Source organism: Pundamilia nyererei, unplaced genomic scaffold (assembly GCF_000239375.1).
Source record: "Pundamilia nyererei isolate P.nyererei 1_Seehausen unplaced genomic scaffold, PunNye1.0 scaffold00073, whole genome shotgun sequence".
NCBI lineage: Eukaryota > Metazoa > Chordata > Actinopteri > Cichliformes > Cichlidae > Pundamilia > Pundamilia nyererei.
In genome coordinates, this window is record NW_005187474.1 from 1,042,617 (window position 1) to 1,064,477 (window position 21,861).

General features: G+C 40.8%; 1 protein-coding gene across 8 annotated transcripts in view; it reads right to left on the minus strand.

The window, feature by feature from the left end:
- LOC102193674 (neurexin-1a) overlaps window positions 1-21,861 on the minus strand; it is a 259,420-nt gene that overhangs the window by 75,261 nt on the left and 162,298 nt on the right. For all 8 annotated transcript variants that reach the window (XM_013911867.1, XM_013911865.1, XM_013911862.1 and 5 more), the window contains one exon: window positions 7,079-7,260. In XM_013911867.1, the coding sequence (XP_013767321.1) occupies window positions 7,079-7,260 (182 nt within the window). The remainder of the gene's footprint in view (window positions 1-7,078; window positions 7,261-21,861) is intronic.

Below are 21,861 nucleotides of genomic sequence, written 5' to 3' on the forward strand. Positions count from 1 at the left end.
CACACACACACACACACACACACACACACACACACACACACGCACACACACACACACACATTCATTCCTCTTCATGGACCACTTGGCTTTGTAGTGGCAAAGAGCTTGAACAAATTGAGAAATGATTGGAATTGAAAGATGAGTAATGGCAATTCTAGCGCTGTCTCTTCTCAATATGGAGATGATGAGATTTGATTCTTTGAGGTCAGGTACATCATCCGAGCAGAGTGGATGTCCCGTCTATGACTAAAAGAGATAGGGGGCCATTCACTCTCGCCTACATCCTTTTGCTACAATCGGTCACAGCCAACATAAAATCAATGCCATATTTACCAGCGTATTACCATACTAATAACACTGCTCATCGCCACTTTAACAATTAAGGCTCAAAATCTGCATGCTAAATATATGCAGCGCCTGGGTTATTAGGCATTGCACTTTCTTACTGCCGTCTCCTCCCCATTCATGTTGGGGAGAGTGAATCAGCAGTAAATGATTCATTTCATTCCTTTCAGTGCTATCTCCTCATTACGGTCAGCAGTTAATTCACTATTACAGTGCCATTAGCCTAGCTTCGCCACAGACTGCGCTGCAACCTGCCAAACATACTGACAAGCAAATGGCAGTTCTGGTTTCACTGACACTTGGTCACACAAAGGGAAAGCAAGGAGAGGAGTTAGGCTGTGAGGGCTGATTCTGTGATTCTTGCTAGTCAGGCTTTTATTACAAGATCCCTTAAATAGGAGTAGTGGGAATGCAGGGGAACCTCCACAACATAAAATGGAATGTATCTTGAAACAAAAAGTGGTCAAGCAGGCTGAAAAGAAAACTTTGGCCTTTTGCCATCTGTCGCATTGCGCTGATGATCCTCAAATTACACGCTCTGTTGGTTTTTGCTGATTCTGAATAATGTGGAGCAGGTTGGCAGCTAAGGCTGTCTTAAGATGTTGTCCCAGGGAGGCGGGGTAACTGTAGAATTAAGAGTGACTCGTGTCAGCACAAACCGTGGGAAGCAAAATCGCTTGTGATGAATGTGTTTTCTCCTACCCTCTGCTTATTGGAGCATGACATTTAAATGATGAATAATGTCATGGGAAACGCATCTGTATTTGGATGACGTTTTTCGTAATTTTACAGATTTTATTCGGGGAAAATGCAGTTCCTTCAGTAACCACTTAAGGCATCATCCGAAAATAAGTCGATTATGACGTTATATGTGACATGGGAGTAAAATCTGGACCTCAAAGGCTCATTCATTCTGCTTTTACTTTAAAAGGGAGGAAAAAAGGAAAACCATCAAAAATGGTCTCCATAGCTTGTTTTTCTTTTTTCTTTTTGTTTTACTTCTTAACTCATCCAAACTTTCTTAAGGCTTAAAGTTTGCGGTGTTGACTGGCAGCTGCATGCAGACACAGGTGTGTGTAGCAGGCAGCTGTCTGCCAGACTTCACCTCCTCCAATTTGAGGAGGACCTGTCAACCGCATTTGTGATGTTGACGCCTTGAGGAGCATTTCAAAAGAAATTATTTTTAAAAATAAAAAATGTAAAATAGTACATCACATCCAATAACTCTGTGCTCCAGTGAGCGAAAATCTACTGTTGTGTGATTCACAGCCGAGGATGCATCTTGTTTCCTAGTGTTAGTGAATCAGAAGCACCGAGGCTTCGAATTGGAGATGTGCAGAGCAACGGGTGAAATCTTGGTGGCAACATCTATTAAATAAAGTCTTGATTTCATGTAAAGTTACAAAGATTCACTCCATGCATGTATAGTTTGCATTTGTGCATTTTAAATAACAGAAATGGTATACTGCAGTTTTACATTTGAAATAATGTAATCTATTTAACTTTAAATCAGCTTAAAATGAACATTTTCACCACGGAGCTAAGTCCAGCAGACTATATTGGAATAGTTGCCATGGCAACAACAGTTAAAGTAAAGGCTGTTCAAACACTAAAAGCATCCAACATATGAAAATGATTTTAAAACCTTTAGCTGGACATGGAATCGCACACGCCTGCACACAAGTTGACACGAGCGTGTTCATTTCTTCTCCATTTCCAGTTGGTCCAACTATCAGTTGCTCAGTTGCTAATTATTGATATGCACTGACTGGGGAAGCAATGCAGGAAGGCTGTATACACAGAAATCCTGGGGGTATTGCATGCGGCTGTGTTCTATGTCTGCGCATAGCGAGGTAATTACTGGGTGTGAGACCTTAACACAACTGTGGATGAGAATAAGATCCCTTCCCTGGACATGTGTTTTAATAGGAGCATGGGGAATAGCGTGACACAGGCTCTCTCCTGAGACCTGCAGCACCTCTCCCAGGTAACAATCTCATAGCACCGAATGTGAAAGTGCAGTGTTCATCTAATGAAGCACACGATTGTGAATAATCAGAACTTTATAAGTAATGTGAACTCCAAAAGAACATATCAAAGTTGACGTTTTCCCACTCGAAACTGAGATGCTCAGACAGTGTGCAAGGTAGTCTCTCTTCTCAAGCCATTTTACATGATTAATAGGGTAGAGAGCAGGAGTTGAAACTGCAATTAAAGGTGTCTTCCATCAGAGGAAGAACCCCCTTTCTGGTAGTCAGCTAAAGGAGGACCGAAGGGAGCAATGCTCCACTAGAGAAGTCATTATTTCTCCACCATCCTCTCTGCTCCGTGGAATATATTAACTTCACAGTGTTGCCGTCTTAGCCAGCGTGCCTTCATTGCCTGTTTTTTTTTTTTTTTTTAAAGCGATGCATGCAATTAGAAGTAGGAAAAGAAGAAAGCACTTGGAATAGTCCCCAACCCCTACACTGAGATTGAGTGCCAGCACAAAACAAGCTGAGTGGGCCCCTCGGGGCCCTGCCTGAGACTGAGGAGAGCCTCTGATAGTCGGTGTCACCGCTGCTCATTGACAACAACAAAAAAAAAAAAACGCTACTGCAAAGCTTCAGAGTAAATGGTTTCCTAAAAATGTACAGATGGATTTCCAATAACAGACACCAACACCCCTTGTTTGTGCAGAAAAATAAATGGCACTTCCTTGACAGCGTAAAAGTAAAATGCGCACCCGCTTTAGTATTCTGTGCTGAAATTTCACAGCCATTGCACAGTAAACTGTTTAACAGAGAAAAGTATTCCATACCCATATCTTATAAACTTTGTTCCAATTCCTCTTCTGTGTGGATTACACCGTTGAATAGACCCACCAAGGATCATTACATCCGTAACTCCCTGTTTTGCATAATGTCATTGTGTGGATTTGACTTTCAGCTACAGCGCAATTAATTATATACATGGCTTCTTTTCCAAGCCACACTATCATGTACAGAGAAGACTTACATCCATGTGGGATACTTGTTCTTGTAGTCTCATGAATACACTTCACCTTAGAAAACGTGAAAGGGATTGTGGAGTATCATCGTAATTGGTGAGACGGCAAGAACATTATTATGAATCTAGTCCCTCTTCCACGTGCGCTGCAGTAATAAGCCCGAGGAAAGTGATTGTCGTACATTTGATGGTTCGCTGACTTCACAGTCATTGTCTTTATCTGCATTGGAAAAGGCGAGGCGGGGGAAGGATCACACCTCCTTTGAGGTGCATTTAAATCATAGTCTCCACATTTTACTCAGAAAATTCCCTCTTGCGAGCGTGAGCTGAGATGGCGTCCTTCAAGCCCCGCTGGGTTTCCTGTCATCATGAAATGGGAGCAGGAGATTAGGAAGGGTGGGGGATGTAGAGGATGGAGCAGGAGGGGGGTAAATACTGAAATCTGGTCTAATCCCATCTCATACAGCTGAAGATACACTCCTCCGAAGACATTTCTGCTCAGAGCTGAGGTAACTGAAAGGAGCGAGAGGGATACTGTTGGGAATGGCCAATATATTGCAATATTGTTTCATTTTACAGCCTGATCCACTAAGGGTGCAGTTCAACTAGTTAAGGGTTTTGTAGGTGACACGCTGAGTGCTGCTATTCTTGTGAAGAAAAGCATCAAAGTGGCAATTTTGCACAGTTCATTGTGTTTAACGGAGCACTGTAAAACACGTCCTTTCCTCTGTAATTAATAAGGAGATGACAGAAGCGTCTAGATGGTTTGTTTCATAAGATGTATCTTTTTTCAATATGTCGTGATTTAATTTTCTGCTATTCTTTCATTTGGCTGCGTTTCAGAACTAAGGAAATAGACCTATATCGCAATGCTATTCAACAAGTCTTTCAGAGGCAGATTTATTGGCAAATTTTAAGTTTAAACTGACATGTTAAAACATGTAGTTTTTGTTTTTTTTATTCGTAATCAACATTTGACAAAACCCTATGGTCACGTTGCAGTTTAAATTATAAAAACCTGTAAACGCTACAAGTTATTTACTGCTTTTATGTCACAAAATCAAAAGCATGTCTTAAGTCACCCTGTTCATGCCTCCTTCCTCTCTTTAAAGCTATTTTTCTCTCACGCTCATCTTCTAATGAAATGTGCAGAAATAAACAAATGAGCTTTCAGAGTGACTGCTGATGCGAGAGGAGAGGGGATTCTCACAAGCCACTGCCCCTGCTGTATGAACATGCGTTATAAACAATTTCTCCCTGTAAAATGTCATTGGATTGGTACACTCTTCCACGAGGAGGATGTGCATGCATCTTTTTGTAAGCTGCATGATCTTCCTGTCTTGTTATACAATGTGAGACTCCCCTCTGTCACCTCGCTTGTCGGTGAGGCTCAAGCCTATAACCTCTAGCATTCATCACTCGTTCACAGCGAATCTGAAACCTGGCATACACGCTGACGCTGTCGTCTTGTGTTTCCACAAGATGTGACCTTTGTCTTTCGGCAGAAAATGCACCTTTGTGCATTTCCTCCAGTGCCAGGAAGAGGAATGTTGTAATGCACAGCTTGGCGCATACGTGTATTAAGGGCTTATAACATGCTGGAGATTTCTAGTGAGTGCAAAGTGTTATATTATTTTAACCTGTAGCCTAAAGGTCCCAAGTTACGGTGGCTCTGAGAGGTCAAACAGTAACGTGTCACAAGTCACAAGCTAACATACACTTTGTATGAATTATACAGTAATATATGATCATATGTAGTCTAAGGCGCTTGGAAAGAAAAGCATCTGGACGTCTTTAGGTTTCTTGAAGACGTTTCACCTCTCATCCGAGAAGCTTCTTTAGTTCTAAGAGAAAATGGGGGAGAGTCCCAGATTTTAGGCCCTGTGGGAGTGTCCCCAAGAGGGTTGTGGACCCCCTATTGATCCTCTACCTAATCACACAAGCCAAGGGTTGAAAACAGGTGTGGGTCACAATCAGCCAAGGTTTCAGGTGAACCCATTGTGAAGCCTAGCCCCACCTTATCATGTGATTTACTGAGATCAAATGGCCCAGAATGTGAGTGGCCGTCAAGGCGTCTGGGAAGGGATGTTAAAAATGGATTATAGATGGCAGACAGTTGGTGTCGTAAGCCCCGCCCTCTGTTCAAAGATGGTCGTTCACAGTTTCGCAGCTCCTTACACTACGATAACCTGGATGACTGAGAACCTTCACACACATGGATTGTATGATTAAAACCCACACCACCACACATCTTTTTTTCCCCTCACAACACGGATGAATCCTCCGTTTCTTTTTGTTCGTTTTTCAGCGCGATCCTTCACATGTTTTAGTTTCTGTCACTTTCACAGCTGTTTCTTCACATTATTTTCTTTCCAAAAACACTTTCCTTGTGTTTTTTTCCCACTTCCTTTGTGGTTTACACATATTCTGTTGTGTTTTGTATGCTTTTGCAGCATTTTTCTATTTGGTGCTGTGTTCTTGGTGTGTTCCACCGTACTAAATAGCAGTACCACTCATTGTATTTAAATTGTAAAACATTTTGACAGAAAAAACACAAATAAGTTAGCAAAAATGATGTGCAAGTTAGTGGGTAGATTTCTATGTCTTAGGGGTCCAAAGATATTTTCATCGTTTGAATTATAGTGGAGATTTCTCCTGTTTTACCCAGTCTGATACAGTATGTCTCTGCTGCATGAGAAAAGGTGCTCAGAAAGCAGCAGAAGACGTAAGGACTGTGGGAGAGCATTTGCACATCCAAGTGAGCACATCTATGCCTTAACCATATTTTAATATATGTCCTTCTGAACATCTTGTTTCTGTCCCTACATGGCATTTAATGATGAACGGTCTGCATTAAACACCTTACATCATTTTAAACTGGACAGCTTCTTCTGGACTAGGGGCTAAAAACCATTTGTCCCCAAAGCTTGGGGAGAAAAATGTAACAACAAACAAAACAAAAACCAGACAAAACAGAAAATAACCCATGTCCAAGCACAGCAACTACGGGGGGGCCTCTCTAAAAAACAACATCATTGCTTCACTATGTCCTCGGGATAGGCCTGCTTATGTCACAGTTTGCTTACTGTAAGTGTGAATCTCAGTGTGTGGGCAGCTGGGGTTGAGACAAACTTCAAGACCAATTTCATGTTTTTTTGTGGGTTGTTGGTGTGTAGCTTTCACATGTGTGTACGTGTGAGCAATGTTCCTGTATGCTCCTGGCCAGCATCAGCATTACTGTCAGTAAGTGGGTGCTTGTGATAGGAAGGTCATGTGCTAGCCAGCAGAATTATGTCCAGGTCAGCTATGCACTGTATAGAACTGACCCTTAATTTGCCTCTGTTTCTGCAGCTGTCACACTCAGAGGCGAGGTGAGCAAACGTGGGCTCCTTTTTATCACACACATTAACCTACTGTTAGCCGTACACAACTACACACTTCTTTATAGGTTCTTAACTTCAACACAATTAATCCCCAATCCCCATTTAGGCCCCAGGAAACAGTTACAAGATTGCAGTCAAAAGCCCGTCAACGTGTTCATCTAGGATCCCACTTCAGTAAGAAGCCAATTTTAAAAAAGTAGGTTTTAGTAAGCTAGGTTTCGCCCTGTGACAGCTGGGATACTTCCAGCTGAAGAAAACATGGATCGATAGATGGATTGATGTCTTAGTGATCATTAATGTGAAAATGCTGTAAATGTGTACTTTTGCTCTGAAAACAAAGAAATAACATATTGTTGACTTACAATGTGGAGCTTCAAGAAGTCTCCAAGACCAGAGGAGCTATCCACCCTCACCAGGACAGCATCCTTCAGATGTGTGCTGAAGCCAATGGCTAGTCGGTCTGCCCTCGTGCTAGGACGGTCATTTGGTGGCCACGTGTATGTGATCAGTCCACCGTCTCGTCCAAATATGTATGTTGTTCCCGCTGAAAGAGATAAGACCAGAATTAAAGATGTTAATAGTGTGTTTCTTCTTTCATCCGTCTATCAGGCGTAACTCACTGACTGTCAACACGCAAACATTATTAACACAGTAAAGCCGGCATCAATGCCGTGTGTACAGAGCACCGTCAGTCTGGAGTGTTTTATTGTGCAGAGCGATGATTCTGCAAAGCAATGAGCAACATATCACTCTTGAACGGCTCTCAGCCCCGTCTGAAGTACACTCGTGTCAATTCATGAGTAGGAGAACGTTCAGCGAAAACGAGGGAGGCAGGTACTGGTTCTGATTTCCTCACAATCCTGCACAGTCACTCAGTTTTACCGCTACTGCCCGTTTCACCTCTAGAGGGAAGAGATACGAGTGAATGCAAGAGAATGTGCGGCCGTGTCCCCAGTTCACAGGTAGCCAGCATGCCAAATGGGCACCTCCCCATCTCTCATGCTTCATTAGCAGCCTCAAAGGCAGATGGAGATAGCAGCATTATTGACTGGCTGGTCCAATTATGCCCTTCTTGTGACCTCCAAACCAGCCATTTCCTGTCGTGCTGCATTACCTTGTTGTCTTTAGCGGCTGCATAAAAGGGTTCAAACATGACCTAGTAGATGGAAGAGTGCTTCTAATTACTTAGCTATTCAGTGAGAAAGTGCTGTGCAGCGTTAAGCCGGTGACCTAGTCAAACTGATGCTTCGAAATGAGTCAATCTCAGCTAATTCTGTGGGATTCTGTTTACGTTTACTGTCATCCTCATGTTTTGAGAGTAAGACAGTGTTATAATCCATTTTTTCCCCTTTTTTTCCAGGACGCAAACACAGTAAGGTTGTGAACAAACTTGGTTACGTGTGCACAATTGTGAACAAATAGGGCATGTGATTGGGAAATCAACGGCAGCGAGAAAGCCCGCAAATAAATGCAGCTGTCAGATTAGCATAAAAACTGCTATCTTAGTGAAAAATTAGACGAGGAGCTCTGTTAGTGTGCAAAGCATTTACATGTGGAAGTGTGAAAGAGAAGGAGAAGCCGGGAGAGAGTGCGAGCGAGGCAGAGTATGTTAATATTCATAGGGGCAGGGAGTTAAACAGCCTTAGCCTGAACAATAGATAATAAATCATTCTGACTGTAATTCCGATATTTTCTTGTAAACCAGTTCACGAGGTTATAAAACCATCGATACATTTTGCATTTTCTTTATAGATCCTGTTGTTTACTTTCTCCTAGCTCTGCTTCATAGTGCAGCGATTAAAGCGCATCAGTCTGCTCTCAAGTCCCGTTTTCCAATTTCATCCCCTCGTTTGAGTCAATACACACTGTCAACCATTAGCTAAAAAGAATTGCATCATTAATTAACAATAATGTGATTAACCAACGAGGTTGGGACATCGAGATCTATGGCGGGATTTATTGTTTTCATAAAGCATAACTCGCATTTGTAAAACTTAATGATATAACACTGTAAGCATTTTTTGTTCTCCTAATGGAAAAAGCGTTATGAAGCTTGATGACTTCTACAAAGGGAAAGACATTATGTGTGATGTATTTGCGAGGCGGGCTGCATTTCTTTTTCATGAAGTCTGGCGGCTACCACTGAAAAAGCTCTTCTTGTTTCACTAATGCATATCTGATGTTGGCCCAGTCACAGAGTAATCTTCGATTCCGTGTATCTCGCGCTGGACTGTTGTCACCGTCTCCGTTTCCCCCAAGCCACCTAACACTCGCTGAACGTTCCAGCTTATTATAATTAAGTGCTTTTAAACCATGTCAGTGCTGGAACTCATCGGGCCCTTAAGCATCTAATTCCCCCTCAGTCTATTCATATGATCTGACACCCACTTTCTCCCACTAAGAGCTTATTTACCGGTACTGTTAAAAAAAAAAAAGAGGGGGGAAAAGAAGTGCTTTTAAGCTAACAAACACTCAAATCATGGTACCAAAGGTCGACAAAACTAACAGCTGAGTGGTTCCGAAACCAACATGCAGATAATAAGGTTGCCAATATGTGGTGAAGCAGTGTTAAATCCTTACAAGCATGTAAAACTACTGGGAAGTCCTTGGGGGACTGTTGAGGATTAAGATACACGAAGAAACATGGCTAATGCACACCTACACAGTTGTGCAATGGCATGAAATCAGCAGACACATGCCTCTGTAACTCCAGTGCTGGGGAGTAATTATGCACTGGCTCCATATTTGTTATTTGTGTTCTCTCCTGGGACACCGGAGCTGATATAGATCTGTTGTAGTCATTAGATACAGTGGTGTCCTGGATATTCTTCCCGTTTGTTGTCTCTTTAATTTGACAAGAGTTTCAGTTTATTCCCTATTCACCCACTGTTTAATGAAAAACTAAATAAATAAAAAATGAAAGTACAAGGTACAGGTGCAACGGAGGTGAAGCTATGCACAATACAAGATCTGTGAAACTGAATGTAATCAAGATTTTCTTGTTTTACCTATCCCCAGAAGCATTAATGCATGCTTTCTGACATTTGTAGTCCTTTCCCCAGAGGGGTCACGCTGCAGAAACGCAGAGACGGTGTTTCTGGAGGTCTTACTCAAGGCTGCTACGGATCCTCGACCAGACCTCCAGGATGAACTCCTCAACCGCAATCTTCCACTGTTAAAGGATAATGAATTAATCTGTCCTCGTGTTGGACTACATTGAGAGCTGGCTGCTCTCTACTGTGTCAGTTAACATCAAAGAAGATAAACATTGGCAGATCAAACACTCTGCTTTCATTAAAAATGTAGCACCATCCCAGGAGTTCTCCTGCATTTGGCCTAAGAGGTGTGTGGGATAGTAGACTGTAGAATAGCAAACATGGCCTGTGTGTGTGTGTGTGTGTGTGTTAAGGCCCTCTTGGCTGCGGCTTCGCAATGTCTTCATCTATTTACACTGTAAAGAGGTAGCAGCATATAGCAAACTGTCCTATAGGCTCTGTATGTTCAGAAAGTGATGCAGTGTCATAAGAAGAGACAGGTGTGAGCAAACCAAAGCATCCTGGCTGTGTGCCTTAGTGTAGCAGATGTGGGAGGAGTGGATACGCAAAGCAGCCAGTGTGTTTGACTACACTGTTAGGCTAAGGTCAGGCCAGCAGACTGTCTTTCCTCTAACCTCCAACACTGCCATCACAAGGCGCCTCATATTACCGCCTCTGCCGAGAAACGAGGGAGGAATCCAATCATAATTACATAGTTGTGATGGAAATACGAAAAAGGAGAGATGACATTATAGATCTGCTTTCTGTCAGGACCAAACACTAGCGTTTCTCTCTGTTTGCTGCGATGGATTCCCGTAATGACTGGCGTGCAAAAATAGATTACCTCAGATTTGGAATATAGTGTAGCTGTTTGAAATTCTGACTTTTGATATTTTTTTGTGCATCCCTTGCATGGAATCCCAAAGGAAGAAAGTTTTTTTTGTTTTGTTTTTGTTTAACATCTGTTACATCATTTATTCATAAAAATAGATATCTATTTTTTGGGTGTGCTCATCCTCCTGAGAGGAGTGCTATTAAAAGAAGCTTAATGATGTGTATTGGTTTACCATTTCAGTTTTCACAGAAATCACTACCACGATTTATAAGGACACTTTTAGCCAATCCGACACTATCGGGATCTGGTAAAGGCCCTATCTCTGATCAATGCTCCTGAAGATTTAGTGCCGTGCAGGAAAACTGTGAGACAACAAGCCCCCTTCTGATCTCCTTTTCTCTCACTCTATTTTACCTTTTAGGACAATTAAATGGTCTAGTAGTTGAGGAGATGAAGTGGTAAATAGACTGTGAGGTTATGAACAGAACCTTTCAAAAGCATAGCTAATTAAATATCTTTTCAGCTGCATGTTCTAACTTGGCAGCAATTACAAAGCTGCGAATTGCAAAGACAGTCGAGTAGGGGCACCATTCACACGGACTCAGTGTATAATTAAATGGCACATCACACTCCATGATCCAAAATAATGATGCCAATACCTCGTATCTATCAGTCAATCGATTCTTGTTATTTTATTTATAGCAGCAGACAAAATGTATCAAATATTATTAAAGAGCTCTTGTGATGTGAACAGAAGAAGTGATTTAAATGTCAACGGATTATGTGTCTGAACTACAATTATATTTTTTTTCCTATTTGCCCAACTTGTTTACTTCAGCTGGACAAAGATATACTGGTCACAGCATTAGTATTAGGGACCTTTAACATTTATTCTTTGGCTTCATGTGGGTGTTATTATGAAGGCTCTGTAAGGCAATCTTTTCATTTCTACAGTCACTTCCTGTTATTTAAGTGAATGTGGATCAGCTTTTGTGTAATGAAAGAAGAGTACCATTCTTTTGGAACGTTTTACAGTAACAAAATTCTGTTACAAGTGTATTTGTTGATGGAACTGTTGCTTTACACTTATTATTTTTATATATATTATTTATTATTACTGTTAGTAATCTGTAACATTTTTTATTTGTCTGATTTTGGTGACAGCAACACTGTTTTCTTATGTATATAAATATATATCCTGCTGACATTTTAATTTAATGACATGGAAATTTTCCATGTAATTTTGTTACATAAGTACAAAGCAAAATGTGAAATTTAATGGAATCTGGTTAAATGAAAATTACTTGAGTTTATACCAAGCATCATTTCATTAATCATGTATTATTTGAATAAATAAACATTTGTTTTTTTATATTTCAGTTACATTTGAATCCAAAATCTTGCTTCATGTTTATGTAATCTCTTTTTTACACCACTGTAAAGGCTTTATGTTATTCTTTTGTCGATTTTAAATTACTGTATCGATCTTTTCTTTGTCTGTTGAGCTCCAGCAGTGACTGCTCCTATTACACCACTATCAGTGTGTATATTTATGTATTTTTGCACCTATTTCCTTCCTACTATTTATTATTTGTTGCATCTGGTGTAAATGCAAAACCTAGCTTATGTATACCAGAAGATGTCTCTGTGGATACTCATATAATGTAAGCACTATGTTCTCCTGCTGGTGCATTGTGGGCCTTTGTGTTGGCAAGGTGGCATTTCTGTCAAGGTTTTTCTTGTCTGTGGCTGTTTGCTGTTCTGGTGACACGCTGTGAACTTAACTGCTCTAGAGGAGAGGAACCACGGCGGTTTCTTGTCCTACACATTTCTGAGTCCGTACCAACAGTGGTGTGTGAGATACTGCAGTCACATTTCTACTTTATTAAGTCATGTGCACAGTGCACGTAAGGATGAGATACTATTCATACATTTACCGAGTTCTTCTGCAGGTATGTAAGGTCATTTTTTAGGATAATCTGACAGCAAAAATGTGCTTTTTTCCCCACTCCAGGCATAGCTGTACAGTGAAAAAAAAAAGAAACATAGTGGTGGATGCATGTTTCTCCCAGCCACACTATCCCTGGAGCTCCCTGCTAGTTCAATTGGTTCTTCACCTAATGTCATTGAACCATTTCTTTCATTCTGCAATGAAGCTTTTAGCACCAGAACAGCACAATATCCCAATACTATCTCTTCCTACGATAATTAAATTTAGTGCCATAAATTTGCTTTGGGCAATTTTGGACCTTTTGCACAAGGACATGAGTTTTCTCTTGAGAGAGCTTTTTTTCTGTGAATCCCTTTTGTACTGTACATCAGATTTGTCAGAACACACATCTACCACTAGTGTAGTATTTTCCCTGTCGACATCTACAAATGCAGAGACAAAAGACAGTTTACTCTAATCTCCTATAGGTTTTTCACACAAATGAAATGAAAATATCATAAAAAACAAAGAATTTTTACTCAAAGGCAAGAATGGCAGATGCCTTCTCATGTCAAGCTTATTTCCCTCATATTAAAGCGATACAGGCAAGATAGATTTTGCTTAACCTTTTGTCTGCAATGCAAACAAAAACATTTTCCACTTTTTTCTTCTTATTTTACTACTTGCAGTATACCAAAATTTTACCTCACACAAAAGGTTTGTGTTTTATAGAAGCATTTCATGGTGTGAATGCAGCCATTGCCGTATAACGGATTAGGTGATGTTTTTAGGTGCTACAGACTAATTTAACAGTGTTGTTGTTGATATATTTTTGCTGTATGGGCTTTGTCTTTGCTGAATTAGTCAGAGTATATTCTTAGACTACAAAAACTATATACAGTAATTACAGGAAAAATCTTTTAGTTAGAACATATTTTTTAAATTGCATGACAAAGACTCAAAGAAGAAAGGGAAAAAAAGACACAAGCAGGAAACAGACCCTCCTGTCATGTATCATCTTTGTGCTTGATGTAACTTTGGCATGTAAAGTGATTAATTGCCTGTCACCTTTGACTGGCAGCTTCTCTGTGTTGGCGAAAATCAAGTGCAGTGAACAAAAGGAAGTCTGAAAAAATGAGAGCAATTGTTTTTCCAATTATTCGGAGTGGGCAGTTACAGCACAGCCTCAGGTTGTCTGTCTTTCGGGGAGAAGTGAAGGAAATTCAGATGGACACTGAGAACTGGAAAAGGAGGTACACTGGATGCAACGAGATGCCTGTGGCCAACCGCAACCCCTATCTCTATTTCGGTATCTGTTCATTGTTCTATTGCGGAATAGCAAGGTCCTTTCAACAATTTAAACCTCGCTCTCAAGCCTTGATCCTGAAAAAAAGCCTTTCTCTATCTTCACTGGTGTGTGAGCAGCCCTTTGGGAGACTAAAAAGACTATGGATTGTTGACTTGTCTTAATCCTCTCTCAGCACAAACAACTGCCTCCCTTATAATAGGATAGACAGTTAGAACAGAATCAGCAGGCATGTGAAAAGATTCCATCATAGGCTGAAGCAGGCACAATCCTGCACACGGCACAACTGAAACAACAGCAAAACCAACTTTCAATGCGACCATTTCTAATTTTAACATGATTAGCTAAGATTTGCTCAGCCAGATAAAAACACCACTGGATTATAGCACAGCAAGGACACCTAATCAATTTACTCCAGTTTTGCTAGTGTAGAGCCAAAACATTTATTGCGTTTGCATGAAGTGGTTGTTGAACAATCTGCCAGGCTATAACTGCCGCACTCCTGTAAAGGGAAACTGCATACTGCACACACTCCGCTCTGCTTCTTTCAACGATTCTTCTTTTTTTGTCTTCTTTTTTAAGTGATAAATCCTTCCTTCAGTCTTTATCAGAAGACTGGAGCTAAGCTATTCTCTTTGCAGTCAGCAGAAAGCAGAGAGGACAGAGGTGCTAAATCAACCCAGAGTACAGACTGCCTGCTTATTTTGTGTTGGCTTAATAAGTCTGGGCACATTGGCATATATACAGCACGGTCGATATAAACTTTTACAGTTCATTGCCCAGAGACTAATCTTCACCACTGGCCAATAGTGGATTCACTTATATCTACTGTTTGGGATTGAGATATAATATTGACCTATGCTGATACAGCATACTTTACTGCTTACAAGCATTAGAGTACTGCAGTAACAGCAAATCTGACGTTCTGATGTTTTATTGATGATAATAAATGCACCTTTTTTCACACTTAAAATTGTTTGACAAATTATAAGTGGGTCTAAGGCAAAAAACAAAAAAGATATAATACCAGGATACAAAAGAAAGTCCTAACGCAGCCATCTTAGTCTTTAGACTAGACCAGGCACATATTCTAATTAGTCAATTTTGACAGTATTATTTTAACAATATCCAGTGACCTATGAGCCTTAAGCTCCTTCTAATGAAGACAATCCCACAGCAGCTATTCCACATAGGACAGCTGAAAGTGTCCAACCTGCCTTCATAAGCTGCAAAGGATTAAGCCTCCCGCTCCACCACCACCACCCCCTCTCTGCTTTGCTAATTTGATGTAATTAAATTAAGTGGAGACTAAAAGTGGGGCATTGCTGCTTGCCCCCATGATTGGTCATCCTTATTAGAGGGTATGAGATGCAGGCTCCAAAATCATAGGAGCAACAGAACCTAATAAACATGAGGAGAGAATAGCACTTAAGCCAGACCTCAAGGCGAGTACAGTACAAAGCGACCACAGCAAAGAGGAAAGAGGGAGGGGAAACAGAGAGAGAATCATGAAAATAACGATTTGAAAGCAGGGTTGTACGGTGGCCCAAGAGGTCAAACGTACTTAAGAGAACACCAGCTAATAGCAAAATGCAAAAGCACACAAACCACAATGGAAGTATATATTGTAAGGTGAAGACCTAACAACAGAGAAAACCCCAACAATCTGCCCCCCTGTGCATACGAAGCATAGCGGGTCAGATTCATAGTGAATCTGCTAATCATCAAAGCCGTCACAGCGTTCTTGTTGCAGTATCCTCTCTGTGACCGACTTCGCAAAGCAACTACTCGTCAACCAGTGAAGGAGTTCACATTTTTCTAGAGAGTCACTAACCAAACTTGGTACCATATAGCTATAATGGAACCCAATTATAGCTATATGTTAGATATATGGTACTGGGTCTACAAACACCACACCTGGTAATATTTAGAAGAGAATGTGGGTCATCAAATTATTTTGAGTGCAACTAAAACCAACAGTGACAAACGGACACTCCTTGAATCCTAATTATTAGCTTATTAGTTTCTATTTTACACAGCAAAGACAAACTATTGAGGAATTTCATGGGAAAAATTAAAAACGATTTTTAAAAAAAATATAAGGGACTAATAACTCGTTTGGCACGTGTGCCACGTGTCGATATTGTATTTAGTCAGACTCTGACATCACTTCAACAGCTCTAAACTGTTTCTACCTTGACATAAACTCTAGAAATCTACAAGAAATCTCCCCTTCCTTCTTACCAGAGCAGCACTTCACCATATTTTATCTTCATATTGCTCTGAAAAGATAAGCCTTCACCTCATCATGACGGGGCCCTAGGGTAGCCATGCAAACCCGCCCTCGCTCTTCATGGCAGAGGACCATCAATTCAGGGTAGAGGTAAAATTCTACCCCTTGGGCTGCTAACATTATGCCATGAATGCTCAGTCGACCAGTGTCACTCACACCCTTCTGCTCCCCTCCTCTGCCAACCTCACTTCCCCTAAGTCCTAAGTGATACATGAGCCCCTGCCTTGTGGAGCAGAATGGCCCATCCAGGCAGAGCTGACAAGACCCAGTGTCTTAATGGAGCAATACACCAAACGGGCCCTTTGTTACCCTGACCAGCTGCATATCTGCCTCCCCCGCCAACAGCCTTGGCTCTGATAGAAGTGTCTCACAGTATCGACAGCTTCTAATTTACTCTCTCATCATCACTTGCCTCATTTGCTCCTCAGACACAATGCTCCCTTTCTCTGCTTTCAGGTCAGCCATTTTGATTGCCAGCAATTTGTTGATTAGATTTTTCTGCATCCAGTGTTTAATTTGTTCGCCAGCCAACAGACATATCAAAGTCAGACTTAAGGAAACTCGAGCATCAGTCGATTTTCAGCTTTTTCATTCCCGGTTAAAAGCCTGTTTGACTGATTTTGTGCCATCAGACATCAGTGCATTATTTAGTTTCAGTGTGTCTGTGTGGTAGCATGCACCAAACATCACAGCTTCCAAATGGTCTCTAGAAGCTGTTGTCTTCTCTATTAGGGAGCCAGCAGATGTGGAGTATGACTGCAGTTCTAATTACTGAAAAAGACAAGTGTGGGGGATAATTACACAGTGGAAGTGAGGCAGAAAACAGAGTCCGGGGCCAAAGCTCTGATCTGAGACTAGAGACAACTCTGGCGGTCCATCACCATATGCAGCCCAAACTGCATCAGCACAAATACTTCTCTTACAAGAAAATTGCTTTAAGAGCAGACAGAGCTACTGTGCACTACTGAGCATATTCCAACTTTAGCGCCGCTCCATGAATGCAAATGAGCAATAATGTAAACCTACATAATTACAAAATGAGCGTGCCGCAATAGGGTTTTTATAGAGATGTTTAATAAACATCTCTGCATCTGCACATAAAACATCAACATTCTCCAAAGCCTTTACTATTTTTCAAGGCACGGTTTAGCTTGGGGCAATGTGTATGTGCAGTACACCTCACACTTTGTAAGTGGATCGTGAACACTACCAGAACATGTTTGATTTGGTACAAACAAGACACAACGTGCATCCATAAATCTGCCAATGAGGTAAAGTGCAATGTTAAATATTTGGGTAAAAAAGCGCTGCTGGTTTTTAAACAGATCACAGATCAAATCATTCCTATTTCAGATGTTAATGTATCTGATTTTTATGTCGTCCCTGCATGACACTGCCTCGGCTTTTTTTTTTACTGTTTACTCTTTTTGTAAGCTGCACCCATGAGACAGCGAGCACGCCTTGGCCTTAATTGCAGGATTAAACATCTGCTTTTCCTGTTACTGAGTAGTCTAACTTTGTAAGTAAGCTCACTAAGTGGAGCGATATTATTTAATTAGATGCATATCTTATGGAAATGATGCCGCACAATAAAATTAATCTGGAAAAGATCAGGAGAAACAGACCGCCAGAAATAAACAACGCATGTGTCGATGGCTGAGAGGGAGTTTGGTCGTGCAGCATACTGTGTTTGAGATGTACATACAGCTCTGCCTCCCCCTTATCAACAACCAATGTAGAAGCACCTACATAAGAGAGCTGTGCTGTCCTCTATCTCACACCATTGCATGTATCTACCAACAAATAAATATATAAACAGAGAGAAAAAAAATATGCGTGGGTATGCATTGTATTTCTACACTGCGGTGCAAAATATATGCTAATATTAGCTTGCACTTAGGTGTTAGGCAGGCGTGTTTTTATCAGCCCTTGCCAGCAGGCCCGAGGCTCTAAGAGATGGAAGGAGCAATGAGGAAGGTGAAATCCCACACAATCCTATTAGAGTGGATTAAGGGGCAGCTTTCTTTCTGTTGCCACTCTGCTGCAGGTGAGCAATTGTAAATTGTAAAAAGAAGAATAGTTATGACATGGCTGGTTCTTACGGCGGTCTCCTATTGTGACACAGGGCAGCCATTCATTTGGTTTTCTTATTTGAGGCTATCTTTAAGTCAACATACGTGACATTAAAGTTGTTAGGTAATGATGTGGTAAGCTAAGGATAATTTGAACGTTGTCAATCAATCCACCCACACAGAAAGGAAGCAAAGGGCGATTTTGTACCAAAGGAACTGTGTAAAAGTTAAGTTACACTTCGAAGTAAAACAAAAAAAAATCAATGTAATGATTAGTGGCAATTTTGACTTCTGAATGCTGACTTCCAGAAAAACCCATCCTCTGCAACATCTCATGTGGTTGTGGATGCACAGGTTGGAAGATTTCAACATCCACGACCAATTAGTCCATTAATAAGGGAGTTATTGGTGTACAGTTGAAACTACTTTACATCAATGGCATTTAATGATCTAATCAATGATATGATACACTTTATAAATGAAGGTTTTCCCATGTGTACATTTGCATATCGCTTTAACTACCCACATTCACACTTGGTTGTGACAGTGATTCGAAGTGATCAAAGTGATGAAAGACGATTTTGTAGAGGGTTGCTCTTTGTGTGAGAAGTGTATGCAGCGTGCATATCTGAGTGCATGTGTGTATATGCGGGCTTGACTGGCACAGAGATAGCTGCTGCCTCATTATGATGACAGAGAATGAGGTTTCTCTGGGGTGACTGAACTCAATTCAGATTAGATAATAAAAAAAAGTGGGCTTTTGCATTCTTGATCTTGGCTTTATTTATTCCCATTTCTTATTTTTTCCCTTTCTTGTGTCTCCCCCTCTAGGAAATGGATAGGCATTTAAAGAGTCAATCAGAACAGAATGAAGGGAACCATATAAGCTGCTTCATTTGCATCTTTAACACCTTGACCTGCTCTACAGCTGCATCACTCCTCCACACTCGCTGTCTTCCGTTAGCAGTTAATGCTAGCCAGTAGTCTGCAATAGCTCAGAAATGGTAATATGGAAACAACGCTATTTCAAGCATCCTAAAAGAATGATGTAACTTACCATCTTTTACACTTTTATCCCTATAATACATCTGAAAATTGTGCTAATCATTTTAAATAATTAATGTTCTTTTCATGTCCACACGAAAATGCTTCAAATAATATAATCAATCCCTGTGTTTTCATAGGCCTGTTTCAGCCCATTATTGTTGCACTATACTTTGTGCTACTGGATAAATATATCGGCTATTTGTAATCCGATGATTTCATCACCCATTGTATTTTTGATGGTGGCTTTAATTTATTTTTTTTGCTAGATTGTGTTTATTTAATAGTCTTTCACCTTGAGAATTCAGCTCAGTAAACAATAAACTTATAAAGCACATTTTTAATAGCCCCACAAGGGGGTGCTTCCTTCCTTTTTGTTGAGCAGAGAGTTTTACATACTCACACTAACTCATTATATATTAGTAGCAAATGTAGCGCCGCAGAGACCTGCCATTATTTGGCAGTCTCAATTCCCGCCAAATTACAGAGCTAACAAGCTATCCTGGTATGCTAGGTAAGCTAGTTGTGTATTGCTAGTGCTTGACATGTTATAGGTTGTGCACACTGACAATTTAATAGTCGCCATTTTAGAGGATTAAAGGCTTCTTTCACGTGTTTCCTTAATTTTTTAGGCCCACTGCACACACCTGTGACAGTTAACTATGCTAGTAGCTAGATTGGTATTAGTAGCTTGCTAACATTTTGACACATCTATAACCAATCAATGGTGACATTTTACTGTCAAAATGCGTATGTGCAGACTAGATTATATGACAATTATATGTTTTATCCATTTTATCCATTTCTGTGCCCAACATTTAGTTTTCTATATCATGTTTGTTTTATTTTCCATAGATAAACACCAGCAGTGAACAGTGACACGCCAACTACTCATCTGGTCCTTTTCATTTTCCAAAATTACCTTTAGAAATAGAAAGCCAGAGGTGAAAACAGACAGGATGAACAAGAAATAGGGAGATGTGAAGAAAAAGATGCTGTTGATGATGAATCACAATGTGCCTTCTGGGTAAAGAGCTCACTGACTCAAACTCATCCAGGACCTAAGCATGTGAGGGGAGCAGACATACCCTTGAGTTAACTGAGGGGGTCTCTTTTTCTCTCTCTCCTTCTCCATCTTCCAAGTCTCTAATCCGAAACCGGACACATTACTCAGCCGACCTCTCGCTGCCTACCGCACGCACAGTCAGGTCTCATTTCCGTTCATGCCAACCATAGCCTGGTCACCACCGAAACCACACAGACCACTGCAGGCACAAAAGGCTGCCCACTCTGTCTGCTCGGATGGACTCTGCAGACCAATGAGGGAGCTGGGGGTGGGTTAGGCAGAGTGGTTAAACAGATATAAAGAGCAAAGCGTTGGAAGAAAGGACACAAAGGAATAATCGAGAAAGAGAGCAAACGAGTAACACAAGATGCAAGTAGGTTCAAGACTTAAAGCACATATAAATAAAAAGAGAGTGTTTTTGTTCTCATACATCAAAAGAGGAGGAGAATGAAAAGACTGCAATCTTCGCTCTCTCATTCGCAGGTCAATAACTGCCTATGCTCCCACTAGAGCAGAGGAACATGTACTCAGATCCCTATCAGGGCAGCTATCATCTCTTCTGCCTCAGAGAAGCAAAGATACTGTCATCCTTGCACTATCGCAGAATGACATCAGCTCAGAGACATGGGAGTAATTATATTATACAAGCTCACAACACACCGGCAGCGAGACAACACCAGACACCATCAACTTTCTCCCTCCTCGCTCTCGTTTTCTTTCTTCACTTTCTTCGTGTCTGGTGTTCTTTACGATAGCTTTTCTTTTATTTCTTCTCTCTCTCTTTCTCTCTTTTTTTCCATTCATTTGCTCTGTGCAGCAGTGCCAGCGCAGAAGAGCAGTGTTTCTAATCCCTTCAACCCTTAGCTCTGAAGCTGGAGAGCATTCAAATTGATTATAATCACTTAAATTGCTTCACCCACTTTGATAAAACCATCAAGCTTTGAAATGCTAAAACTCCTGGTACTGTTGATTGAACGAGTGTTAGGTGAGGTCTCAGACGTCTAAGTACAACGCATACTCATCAAGAAAATGAAGGTTGACTCCACCCTGACTAAATGTATGGGCTTTGACTCTGACAGGATGGCAAATATATAAACAGCATAGGCAAAGTAAGCAAATGAGGATATGGCAGACACGGCACAAATTGGAACTGTCATTCATCAATAAAAGTTAGATGCAAAAATGGCCAAGAAGTCAGTTTTCCTATTGACCACTGATTCCTAGTTTTACCACAATAAACTATTTTCCCACTGGTCAGATCAGCTACTCACTCTCAACAACTGGTCCAAAAGAAAACACGATAACATAGTTATCCAACGTACCCATCTCTGGGAAAGAAGACTATCACCTCTGGGAGTGTATCCGTGATGAATGGTATGTCTGCTACTTAGAGTTGATACTGTCTGAACCTCATTACGGCTAGCCCTAAACAAACAATGCATCACACTCCAACTCAATTTCATACATCCTGACCATGGTAATTTTCTTCTTCTTTCCACATAAATCAATGACACTCAAGTTCAATACAAAAGGAACAAAAGATGTTTGCTCTTACAGTAGTACT